Source organism: Camponotus vicinus, unplaced genomic scaffold (genome assembly GCF_025532165.1).
Source record: "Camponotus vicinus isolate PSW18456_S1 unplaced genomic scaffold, iyCamVici1.0 SCAF_9, whole genome shotgun sequence".
NCBI classification, from domain to species: domain Eukaryota; kingdom Metazoa; phylum Arthropoda; class Insecta; order Hymenoptera; family Formicidae; genus Camponotus; species Camponotus vicinus.
Genome location: NW_028141981.1, coordinates 13,664,998 through 13,678,389, shown reverse-complemented (window position 1 = coordinate 13,678,389; position 13,392 = coordinate 13,664,998). Strand labels below are relative to the sequence as shown.

Sequence of the window (13,392 nt, the reverse complement as noted above, 5' to 3'; positions counted from 1 at the left end):
GTCAATAATTTACTCTTTCTTTGCAAGATAGTTTTGTTTTACAAGCTATCTTACCAATAATAACAAGTTAAATACAATGAAAATATGTTACGCGTAAAAATTAAAGGTACAAATCAGTTGAGTTCTTTTCGGGAACTAAAATAGAACAATAAAATAGTACAATAAAAAGTAAGTAATAAATTTGTATTTCATGTATACACGGACATTTTCCTGATGCCGATAGTGCTTACAGGACTAGATCGCGTGCAAAAAGCACGGGCAGTGGCGCAACCAGATCGGTTCCAATATCGCAGCATAATTGCTTTACAGCTATGCAATTAAATGTTATTGTTAATCTACGCTTATTTATTGATTGACAGTTATTTACTGATCTATACTCTAGCGTTATCGCAGAGACATTCATAATTTATAAAGTTGTTTTCGCGAATTTTTACTTAAGCCCGCTTTAGATGGTCTACCATTCGCGACACAAAGAATTTAGAATTCTATTTAATTAGGATTCTATTTAATTTCACGTACCGTGTTTTTTCTAAATATATTCATATTTCTGATATGTATTCTTCACATATGTATATTCTGATTCTTTCAATGTTCCTTGGATTATAAAGAACATGAAATTGTGAATAGAATTCTACCAGAAATTATAAATCGTCTGAGATGAGTTTGAGAATAAAAAATGTGCTTATTACCATCGTTAATTTTACAGTTTTGTCGCGAAATTTGTTGGAAACTTTGTCCGTAGCAAAATGTTACATAATATCTGATACAATCATGACGCTTTCGAAAAAACTTCCATATGCAGGGATATACATATAGTTACGCCACCAATCAGCAGAGATAATGCATTTTCTACCTGTATATACACTACACATTTTAATATTTTTTTATATATATAACTATGATAGTCGCATATGTGGTGCGTTATGTACTTTTTATTAGCTACACGATTCGCATTTTTTATTCGTCTTTATTACAAATTTCGCACTTACTCTTCACGATTTATCATACGCGTCATATTATATGAATGATGTATTTGATATGATTATCTACAATGTTGATGATATAAAAGTAGGTTGCTCTGAGTTAAGTCCCATACATTGTTTAAATACCGCAGTCGCTAAATTATTTGTAAATAATACATAAACATAAGCATCACGTAGATGCAATGGAATCTCGATGATGGATGCTACTCGATATGTAATATACTTGTAACCAGTCGAGACATTAAGTATTATTTTTAATCGTTATATGCGCAGTGTTAAAACAGGCAATATCAATGATTAAATCAAATTGATAAAAAAGAAAGAGAGGAAATTCTATTATAGGTTATAGATTCAACTAAATTTAATCAAAAAAGGTCATATTATATTATTATTATTTTCGACAGATTTAATATTTTTAAATATCGTCATATTATACTCTTCGAAATAGATATGTCTGGCTTTTAAAATAAGATGTCTTACAAAATAAATATTTAATTGATGCTATCAGATAATATATTTTATGTTAAATAATTCTTGTGTTTATGCTCTATCATGCCAGAGGAATGTCAATAATTAATATGTTTTTTTGTATATAATTCTTTTTACAGGGAAATATTATATAAATATATGTATTAACTATTGCATGCGCGCATATCTAAAAATAACATAATTCTTTTTAGCATTGTTTTTCTAAATTGATTTGTCTATAAATTAATAAACGTCAATTATATTGATTTGCTATTTTAATCCAGCTTGAACTGTTTAAATTTGCAAAGCCATTCTGCGAAATAAATTAATTCCAAGTATTCTAGTTTACAGAAAGATATTAATGAAAAATCAATATAAGTAGATCAATTTTTCTATAACGGATGTAAAATTATCAAATAGAAATTGCTTACTCAATTATTTTTGTACGGATGCAATTGATCAATCTCTTTACTTTCATAACAATTTTCATGATATATTTATGTATAGATTGTTTAGTATTTCTTTCTGGTACTTCCTTCGATTTTTCAACGCTTCATTGCTCTTCCAAATAACAAGAATTCTCCTTACTTCTTCCTTCATTACAGTCAGTTTTAACCTATTTCGAGATTCAACTTCCTTCATAACTAATTTTCAATAATAAACTCTCTACCGGAATACGTATGCATACATCAGTGAACAAAAACACAAAACGCCATGTGTAAGCCTGGCATCGTGATATTGTACTATGATTCAAACTGTACAGAGTGTCCCAGTTTACAGAATCTGTTACCCAAAGCTCTGATAGTTTAAGTAAAGTTCTGCGAATATTCGCGTCTATTACGATGCAAATATTGATGCGTTATGTAACGTTAATAATTAATCATACGGAAAGAGCAGTTAATTGCTGGTTGTGACATTAATAGAAGAAATCGATACGGTATGTCTTAATAAATCTTTTAACCATCGAATGCGCATAAAATTATCCATAGTTGTTTCGTGAGATTCTCAAACATTACGTATCATCGAGAAGTTTAGTTTATTCTATTTTATAAAAAAAAATTATATTTTTTATTGAATACTGCATATCACTGATAGTGATAATATATAAGTGGCTTTCAGCGGCGTCAGCCTACTTTCTAGTATATACAATACGTGTGGAATATAAAGCGAAATCTATCCACGCAGTACATCGATCACTGCGTGGAAATGATTTAAGGAGACTGAAAGCCTCCTCAGTCTTGACTTAATGCTATTATATATAATATATGTATATATGTAATTGTATATATTATACATACTATATACAGATTATGATATACTCGGATTTATTTTCTGGAAAATAGAATTATTAATTATATACTTTATATACCATTTAATTTATAAAATATAAACTGAAATTATAAAATGCAATTTTTTCTTTTCTTTAAATTTTAAAATACAAATTTAAATAAAATGATTAAACAAAATTGATAATCCTGTTTAAGAGTTACTTAAGCAAAATTTTTTTGAAAAGATGAGAGAAATCATTAATTTAATAGTTTCGCTGAAAAATCTGAGGAATGCCGATATGGCATTACATTTATATATTGTGTCTATATATATAGTACATATTATAATTATACTGATACTATACATAATACTATACAGAGAGTTATTATAGAATAGATTTTAGCTAACGCGAACGTTCTTATCGGTACAAATTCTAATGAACAATCCAGGATGTCCGTCGAAGATTCTCTTTTGGTGCGAGTCATCAAGCGATGGCGATTAATATAACACGCCCCGTATATTCTATGAAATTAATGCTAGCTACTTTATGCACATGATAACTGTTTTAAATCAAAATTCAGGAGTTCACGGAGAATCATGTAAAATGATGCCGATGTCACTGCATCGATGCGAATTTAATATCTTGTCAGAGAAGACAGCTATCTATTGAATAAGACGAGATAAATCGCGCAATCTACTTTTACAGGCTCACGTTGCTAAGAAATACGTACCGTCTCATTTACAAGAATAAAACATTGCTTGAAATTACATAGAGAGAGAATAAGCAAGAGAGAAAAAAGAGGAAGAAAAAGTAACATAGTATAAGAAGAAACTTTGCCATCTTCGTAATATTGAAAAGTGTTCATGTTCTTCGTGAAAAAATAAAATTCAAACTTTTAATACATATATTCTTAATCGCTTAAATTTATTCGTGATAAATCAATAGAAAGATAATTAGAAATCTTCATATAGTACTTCCATTTATACAGCGTGAAGTATATTCTCAAAATATTCGATACGTTTTTAGATTTGTAGAGAAAGATTAAAAGTACGAAAGAGGTTTAAATCTGTCTGGTTGATCCTTTACTTGAATTGGATGTAGCACTGTCATATAAGTAGTCTAATAATATCTAAGCTATCTTCTTCTTCAATTGATGTAGCCGCATCGTCGCATCGTCGCATTGTCGTTCGGCCATCGATTCGTAATCGATGTTCAACGTTGGGATGCACCATTGTCCGGATAGCCAATTAAAAATGACGCAAAACAGTGTCAATAGTGTTCATCTTTCGTTGACCTGTTTCTTCATAGAAATTTATCTTCTTAATAAGACTTTCCGCTTATTGCTCGTTGTCAAGATTGATCATTATCAGATTTTACTCTTGTTTTCTGAATCGATAAGAAATACTTTTATTATTTTATAGACAAGTTTTTTTAGATATATGCAAAAAGTTATTTCACAGTTTTGTGAAATAATTATAAAAGAAAATTATTAATAACAAGCAAAAATAAGAGCTCTTCTTTTAAGTAAAAATTATGTTAAAATAATTAAGAAAATAATCAAAATATTAATTTAAAATATTTTCATATTCTTTTCAAAAATTAGCCGATTTTTTATCACAGTTGTTATAATGTTCCATAAATAAATCCCATAAATAAAGAGTAGGCGTTTCCCAACGTTGCAACATGATTCCGGCCACATAAGATTTGCGCACCGAACTCCAGACCCGAAATTGTCCGCAATGACCGTTCCTTAAGTCGTAATCCTCCCTTAGCGGGCTCCGCGACTAGCGGAGCCGCCACTAATGCTACTTACAGTATTATTATCTTATCGTTTAAATTTAAAGTGTAGTGTGGTCAACGCAGTCCTCGACGATATTCATCCTCGACTGAAGTCCCTGAGCGATGGATTTACAAGTGGATGTACAAAGTCACATGGTTCGATGATCGAAGTACGCGCGTGATGGCGTGCATTGCCGTTGCGGATAGATCTCAGGCAGGATGCAGCGTACGCATTTGCGGATGATGATGGAGACAGAGGCACAGCGCGACGAGAATCACCAAGAGTAACGAGCTGCCATTGCTGTTGGCGCTGGATTCATCATAGTCCGTTACGTCGCCATTGTTCTCCTTACGACCTCGTAGGTTCAGATCTATAATGGCAGATTTTAAAATACATATTGTCAGGATAGAGTATTGTATTATCATAAAAGAGAAATAAAAAAACTTTAATTTTTTAGCTTAAAAACACAACATTTACAATGATTTTTATGTGAATAATAAAGAAACCAAAACATCATTCATATCGAATTTATAGCAGATGATTGAAAATATTTACGATATTGAAAAGAATTAAGAAGAGTATTCGACATGCAATCATCTTTATTAAATTTTGATGTTCAATATGTACCTGGATCTTTTAGCATATCTTGATTTCCCCCCAGGATATCGTTTCCTGAATTATGCTTTGGTTTACCTGTAAACAGAGTGAAATATTGAGCGATATCGTTCCCCCTTGAGGCGAAGTTTATATTTTGATATTGTCAATATTGCTTAAGTAAATATTTACGGATACTTTTATTCATAAGCAATAATTATATAAATATTCCGTTATCTTCATCCTCTTAGATTATTCATCCAGATTTTTATCAGGTCAATTTTGTAACAATGTTATAGCACTGTTAATCGACAATCGTTAAATATACCAATTACGAGTTTTTATTTAATAACTTACTTTGTTACGTAAACGTGAACGAATCAGTGTTGCCAAACTTTCGGTAAATTTACGGATGAAACATTCAATTGAGTCCTATTATTTCCGTTGTTTTCTCATTCCGTCTTCTTTGATTAATTGGTGCCCGTTGAATGTCTTTAAAGCAATTTGTTTCGCGATGTGGTATTCGGTTTCGGGTGGTACGTCACGAGACTACTAATGACGACGGTTGTTAAATCAATTGCAAGAGAAATAGCGATGACAGCCGACACGAAGAGAGAAAACGATTTACGAGACTAGTTTATGTCGCGGAATAAATACATCCAAGCTAATATATTCGAATTGAGCTTACTTCTCCGATAGTGATTTAGTTTCTTCCAATACATATTTTATGTGAGTCAATTTTTGGCCATAAAATCTTGACAAAAGCAATTTTTCAAAGATTCATTACTTTTTTTTTTAAAATTCATTTATCTCAATTTTGCGCAATTTAAGCGGTAAGAGAAACGCTTTCAAAAAAATTGCATGTGATTTTATTTTTTCCGTGTCAAAAATACGGTAAATCTCACAAAAGTGGAGCAAATTTAATGTTAAATAGCGATAAAAAGGTTTTAAAGTGGGTAAAGTAGAGGATCGCTATTGGAAAAGCGATTTAGCGTTTTGCTCGCGATGAGAGGGCGAGTTCGTTTGTCTCCGTGAAAAATGCGGCTTCAACCGTGTGTTTTCTCAAGTAATGAGAAGAACGAATGAAAACGTGGCCGTTCGTACTCGATAAGGCCAGTCCGTGGCGGATTGCGAAAGGGTTTAAGGTATGACCAATGTGTTTGCCTTCACGTTGTTAAGTTTCCACCCCAGGAACGCCGCATCGCTTGTCCTCAAATTGACCCGTGCGTCCCGTCCCTATTATTTTTATCAGATGAATCCGACAAGAGACATTGAAATAACCTCATTAAGAATTAAGAATTGGATACGTGCGGTCAAATTCGCGCTTCGAGCCTCGCGATAGGAATGATCTATTTTCTGTTTTCCATTATTTTCGTGTCATATCCATGTATATTGTTTCGCGCATTTAACTCGGCGAGAGAGACCCGTATCTATACATAGAGGTGTATATTTAACCCTCGAAGCGTATGTGGCGAGGTGGAAAGAGTTCAATAAAATTGACCCGCGACACACCGAGAGAGACCCGGTCTCTATAAATCTTCCATCGCGCGATGCAACGTCGCCTCCCAATCTGTTGGCATCAAAATATTTTGCATATATCGATTTCCGGGCGTCGGGCGAACAGGAAGTCGGACCGAAGACGGGTCAATAATAAATCCCGGATTTTTCATTATGATGGTGCGGAAGATACTTGGTGAAATATGAGAGTAAGCTGCTTTTTACGAGCAGCTCGCGTTGACATCGCCTTCGTGCACCGATTATTTATTGCCGCTAGGAACGCGCGCGCAGCCTCGGCGCTGCTAATTATGGTAATTTGTGTATACGGTTATACAATCGTACACTCCTGCCGAAAAATTTCGCTTCCTGGCGAACGGACGGCAACACGTGCTTTCGGAGAGTCGCGCGAAAAAAAAGAGAACCGTCGCAACGAGCCGATTTACGTCCAAGTAACGTTGATTGCGTAATCAAAAATTTCAATTCGCGCTCATATTTGCCTTTATTTCCCACCCATCTTGCGCTTTTCAGGACGACGACTGCATAAAGGCTCGCGACGAGGCTCGTATTCGCGGCCGAGAGGAGTCCGCGTGGCCGTAAAAACATCGATTAGCCATAAAACGAAGACGGTGCGGAGATGTTTAAAGTTTTCCCGTTGCGAAATGAATCATTAAAGCAACGAGAGAGAAGACTCGAGCGTCTCGAAGCTATATCACGGCCGTCGGGAGTGTCTTAAAGCACATACTTCAAAGCCTGGATTTTATATCGGCATTTTTCATCCTGATATAGTAGTTATATTACGTTATAATAGCGCGCACCTTGCACGGTCAAGAAGCGCGACAGCGCGTCTCAGCCTTAAATACGTATTTATATCTATGAAATGTATGACTGACATGCACACAATCATCCATTATTTATACCACCTACTTATTTTCTCTTATTAGAAGGATTTTAATACTCGACTTTTCAGCATCGAATTAATAATGCAAATAATTATAATATATGCGGGCTATTATATATGAACAAATATACCCGACTAGAAATTGGCCCGATATGTCATAAGGACCTGGCCGGGCATTCTTAAGGCATGCCTTACTAAGGCTAACCGATTAGGTTCTTATTATTACCCAATCGAGTAATCATAGCAAAGCTGAAAGCAAAGTTTAATCATGTAATCTGATCAGGTCATGATGAGGACTCTGTATATATGCCTCGTCAGAAAATATAAAAAATGTTATAAGGTTACTTAAGTGGGTCTCGACCAGGACATGTTGCCTTTTTCTACCCGAAATTTAGTAGAATTATTTAATCAGGTCCTGATAAGGATAATGTATATATGCCTCGTCGGAAAATATAAAAAACGCAAAATTAATATGCAAAATTTTATAAGGTTACATAAACAGGCCCCGATCAGGACATGTTGCCTTATTCTATTCGAAATATGGTACACTTATTTAATCAGGTTCTGATAAGGATAATGTATATATGCCTCGTCGAAAAATATAAAAAACGTAAAATTTTATAAAAGGTTACATAAGCGGGCTCCAATTAGGACATGTTGCCGTTTTCTATTCGAAATTTGGTACAATTATTTAATCAGGTCCTGATAAGGATAATGTATATATGCCTCGTCGGAAAATATAAAAAAACAAAATTTAAACGCAAAATTTTATAAAAGGTTACATAAGCGGACTCCGATCAGGACATGTTTCTTGTTTATAAGGATCTAATAATGATACCTTATATGGACCTTGTAAAAAAATGGCGTTACATGCTTATACAATACTGATAAGGTACTGATAAGGCAAAAATATCAGGCCCCGACAATGAAGTCAGGTAAACGTATGGCCCTTATCGGGACCCTACTTTAATTTCCAGTCGGGTATTGTTTTATGTATGAAATATAAAAATATTAGTAGTTTTTTCAAACATTCGAAATATGCGCTCGAAAAATATAATTTACAAAAATATCAGGTCTGTTTATTGTTTCAGTATTTCGCGATTAAATATATATTTTTATGGCGAATAATAAAAAAGTTCAACGTAAAGATAATAGAATACTTTTCGTGCGCTTAGTTAATATTCGGGCAAAGCGCAATGAAATACAGCGAAGCACGATGCGGAGCACTGACATGTAATTTACCATCTCCTTTGAGGGGCCGATGTATTGTAGCACAAAGCTCTTGCTGTATTATTATCTCTTTGAATATATCAAAATGTACTCGAAATACCGCGCAGAGAGAAAAGAGTCTTTCGTGAATTGATACTCTAAACATTCGTTCGCCATGCATTCATCCCCCGATTCGCATGCTAAAGATAAATTTGATAATATAATAACATGAAAGAAAAATCAAAGTGGCGAAATTAAATAATAATTATTAAAACGATGATATTAAATAATAATTTATCATCTATTTTCAGATGCGTATGCATTCTATATCGTTTTAAAATTAATTACATCTATAAAATTTTCATATTAATGATGTAATGATTGTTAAAAGTATGATATGCTCTTTTTTGTCCTTTTACAAGTACATATTGAACGTTCTTCTCCCCGGAGGAACTTCTAAGTATCTCGCTAAGAGATACGCGCCAAGTTATTCGATGGAAAGTATGTTGTACGCATGGCTGTGCGAGATGCTGACGCGTTCGCGCGAGTACAAGAAGAGGCCGAGGAGCGACTCCCTTCGGAAAGTTCAGCCCTGCTCTTTTCTCCGCGCGATGAAAGGCAGATTGGCGGCGCAACGAGAGCGGCAGGTGCAAGAGAGCCGAAATGGTATTCATCCGGGTCTCTTTAAAAAGTCGTTTCTCTAAACGTCTATCTCCGCTATCGCGACTGCACCGCGCGTTCCGCAAGCACGGAGCTTGCATCAAGCCTCGTGCAGACTTTTGTACGCGTTTCGTCCGCGACGACGGCCTGTCGTGAAAACGAGATGGTCCGGGTAACCCGACACGACGACGGCTCCTATTCATCCGCGATTTCATGCTGAAATAGTGCCGACCCTCTCCTGGAACCTGCACACTCGACGATGGAGAAGCTCGAACTTGGTCGGATGGAAAACTTGAAATGCCTTTAACAAGCGCGGATGACATGAATTCGCGTGGACGTGCGGCCTTTGTTGCGTTCCACGATGGATTATATCGCTCTCTCTCTTTCGCCGTTGATAAAAATTACGATATTTGATAATATTCCGCGAGGTAAGAATGAACAATTTACGCTGCTGCATTTTTTCTTTTTTAATAATAATCTATATTCCTACAACAGTATGGTATAGTGAGCGGAAAATATACAGGGTGTTTCTTAACAAGTGCGAAAAATTTTAGGAAATGATTCTTTGTCGAAAATTAAGGGAAGTTTTTCATATAAACATATACTTCTCCAAAAATGGGATAAAAATTAGATTTTTATTTTTTTCTCAAATTTGGAACAAGTTAAAGAAATGAAATTAGGTGGATATTTTCTACTAGTAAAGAGGTTATTTATTAATATTTTTTCAGCTTCCCGTATTGTTATAAGGGGATGAAACTAGCAACCCCTATTCAATTTTTTATTAGAACTTTTTAATGTTTATATGAAAAACCCCCCTTAATTTTCGACAAAGAATCATCTTCTAAAATTTTTCGCGCTTATTAAGAAACAGCCTGTATACCATGAAACGTATTTTGAAAATTAACTCGTAAAAATTATGACAAAAGAACATGTTGTTTTATACCAGACATTTGTATAAGAGATTTCCCCAATTAAAACACAAAGAATAAAAGATAATGCCGAGATTATACATTGTTTGCATAACTATACAATGCTAAAACGTGCACTTTGGCTGGGCTCAGAGTGTGTTCGATGCACTGATTCGATCGCACAAACTGACTACTCGATCTAATTAATCAGCGACCCGCGTTTGTCCGCTGGAGAAGTACACTACGTTCCATCATTCAAAAAGTACCTCTCAACACAAAGCGAGCAATAAGGACGAATGATCGATTTATATTTCGAACAACGAGATTGGAATGAAGCAGTTAATTAATCAATGGCTTAGCCATCTCTCGACGAAGTAGCTTTATTCGCGATTCCATTGAAATTCATAAGTCAACTTCAAAATTAAATCATGACTTTCTGTCAAGAAAGATTTCTTCTCATCGATACAAAAAACCCCTATGATCCTGAATGAAACCTATGATGAATTTTTTAAAAATGTGTACAAGAGCTATATATTTTTTGCATGAAAAAGGAAAATTACGCTTTGGACCGCTATTAACAATAAATAGAAAATAGTACTTACCTTTGTGCTTGGTGTTGCTGTCATTGGAAGTGGAGTTCAATATTGCTGAAACACAAATAACAGCGTTCAATATTATTCAAACGATACTACATCATGCACATCAAAGTGACGTCAGACGCTTCTAAAGCGCGCGAGCTGAAGAATGTCTCGAGTCGAGGGGATGCACTGAAGAGCGATTCGCGGCCCGACAGTTGTACGTAAGAAATAACGAGCGGAATGTACAACGCGGATAGTTTCTTTTCAAGTCACACTTTAACTCGCAACTTTGTTTATGCATGTCCTAACTCCTTGTTATCTTTTACTTTACGAGCGCAAACAGTTTCAACGCGCGTATACGTGCGCACTTTGCACTTGGCTGTTTTCAGAGAGCCGATTCACATATTGGATAGGTACTAACCCCGCAACCGTATAGGTATAACGCGTCAGTTGAGTGTATACAAGAACTTTCCCAGAGAGCTGTGATTCCGAATCGAGGAGAGGCGTATCCCGTAGTCGCGGGAATATATTTTGCGAAATATTGTTTTATTCATAAGCGCGCGAGCACTTTTAAGAATAATAAGGTCTGACCTGCCTCGCGTCGGATTTCACTCGGTATTTCGTAAAAATTTCAACTATTTTAACACAGCTGCTGCTTAAGCTGCAGCCAATGTATGAGCGAGCTATTTTACTGTTATTTTGTCGAAGTCAAATACGCCAGAGTGTCTCAAATATATATGCGGAAAATAATATGTAATTTTACTACAATTTAGTTTCGCTGAACATCGTTTATTATGAAATTCATTACGAGAATTTCTCTCTGCTGCGTAGAAAAATAGCGAAAATTTTAAATGAGAAATGCTATAATTACACTTACGATAGACTTTAATGCTGCCGTCAGTGTCGCCCAGCGAATTTCTGGAGACACATTTGTACGAGCCGTAATCCGTTGGACTGACAGAGTTTATCGTCAGTTTCATGTGTATTTTGTACGCGTTATCTTTCAACACTGGCTCGTATTTTCCTCCTGCAACAAATTGCAATTTCGTTAGTAATGCGCCGCACAGTTTTACTTCACCCCCCTTTGTTTCATTTTTTCCCCTTGTCGTCAAAATAAAAGATAAATTCTCCCGAAATGCGCGCGCGCGCGCGGCGGTCGCCGAATTACATCGATTGAATTAAAGTGATATCTCAAAAAAATAATACGTGGACATTATATATCCGCGCTCTTTGCCCCAATTTCAGAAAAATCACGTTTAAATCAACTAGACACGTGAGCGCATACGGGAATAGAAAAAAAAAAGAAAAACAAAAAAATTCGCTTTTCCGTCATGTGCTGTCAGTCACGTCCGCCCGGGGTTACCCGTCATTCCCTTGACGTGATTTACTCTTTTGGGTGGAGCTTGAAAATAGAAGTACGACCGAATCACGGGTATTTTTATCGGAATATGCGGCTGTAATCGAGGGCTTTTAAATGATCGTCTGTCCTTCGTGCATCCATGGTATGTGGGTCAACCACGGTGCGGTGACAATACGAAAAATCTCATAGAAACTCGCACTCGGCCGTCTCCTTCTATAATAAAAGCCATGGTTGGATGAGAAAGCCGGAATTCAACAAAGAGATCTGTTTCCTAATTATTTCCTGTTTAAAAAAGTCGGACGATTTAATAAGCGGTTGGCACGACTTATCTGTGTCTCGGGAAATTTTTCTCTCGCGCATTCCATCATTGATTTTACAGATGGGTTTTTTCACTCATCTCCGAAAGAAGGAAGAAAAATTAGCGTAAACGTTTTAAAAAGATAATAATTCAATAATAAAAGACATTTTATATCTAGACACATAAATCATTTTACATTTTAGTTGTAAAAAAATTTTGCATAATTTTACTCGAATATCGAGAATTATTATCCATTTGTCACTTATAGAGAATACATGCGATATTAAATTATAAGCTGCAGAAAATTGCTAAAATTATTTATACTGCGATTTTATGACGACTATTATTGAACGTTTTTATAAGTATCAGTTTTTCTATTATCTCCTCGTAAATGACTATTATTGAACGTTTTTATAAGTATCAGTTTTTCTATTATCTCCTCGTAACGTTATATATACAATTTCTGATTCTTGTTCTGATTCTCTTGTAAATGTGTCATAACATAAAATGGTGAATATCGATATTCGCGATCACGGAAAGCGCATTATCCGTCCCGAATCCATTCTGAGGTGAATCCAAAGTACGTTCCGTCCACGACTGTATCCCTTTTATTGTTCCGTTTTGCATTCCGCGTCGGGCGCTTTTCGCGCGAGATACCATCTTGAGATAGCGTTTTGGAATCTTATGAACCGAGAACCACCGGAAGCACCGTTGAATGGCGCCGATCGAAACAGAAATTACGTTAACTTAAGATCACCGCGCGTCGAATACCGAACTAGCGTCGCGATAGACGACGTTATAGACGGACCATCTTCCAACCTGATTGAGCTATTGTGACGTTTCACCTTTGACAGCCATGAGAATTCGTAGACGACTGTCGATCTCAATG

At 35.4% G+C, this 13,392-nt stretch overlaps 1 protein-coding gene across 4 annotated transcripts in view; it reads right to left on the bottom strand.

Moving 5' to 3' along the window:
- Window positions 1-169: 169 nt before the first annotated feature.
- The window catches only part of LOC145976794 (limbic system-associated membrane protein), a 166,458-nt gene continuing 153,235 nt past the window's right edge, over window positions 170-13,392 (bottom strand). For 3 of the 4 annotated variants that reach the window (XM_083108204.1, XM_083108207.1, XM_083108206.1), the window contains 4 exons: window positions 11,723-11,872; window positions 10,870-10,914; window positions 5,129-5,194; window positions 170-4,871 (listed from right to left, as the gene is read on the bottom strand). In XM_083108204.1, coding sequence (XP_082964330.1) covers window positions 4,711-4,871; window positions 5,129-5,194; window positions 10,870-10,914; window positions 11,723-11,872 — 422 coding nt within the window. In that variant the 3' untranslated portion in view covers window positions 170-4,710. The remainder of the gene's footprint in view (window positions 4,872-5,128; window positions 5,195-10,869; window positions 10,915-11,722; window positions 11,873-13,392) is intronic. The other variant, XM_083108205.1, reaches the window with a different exon arrangement.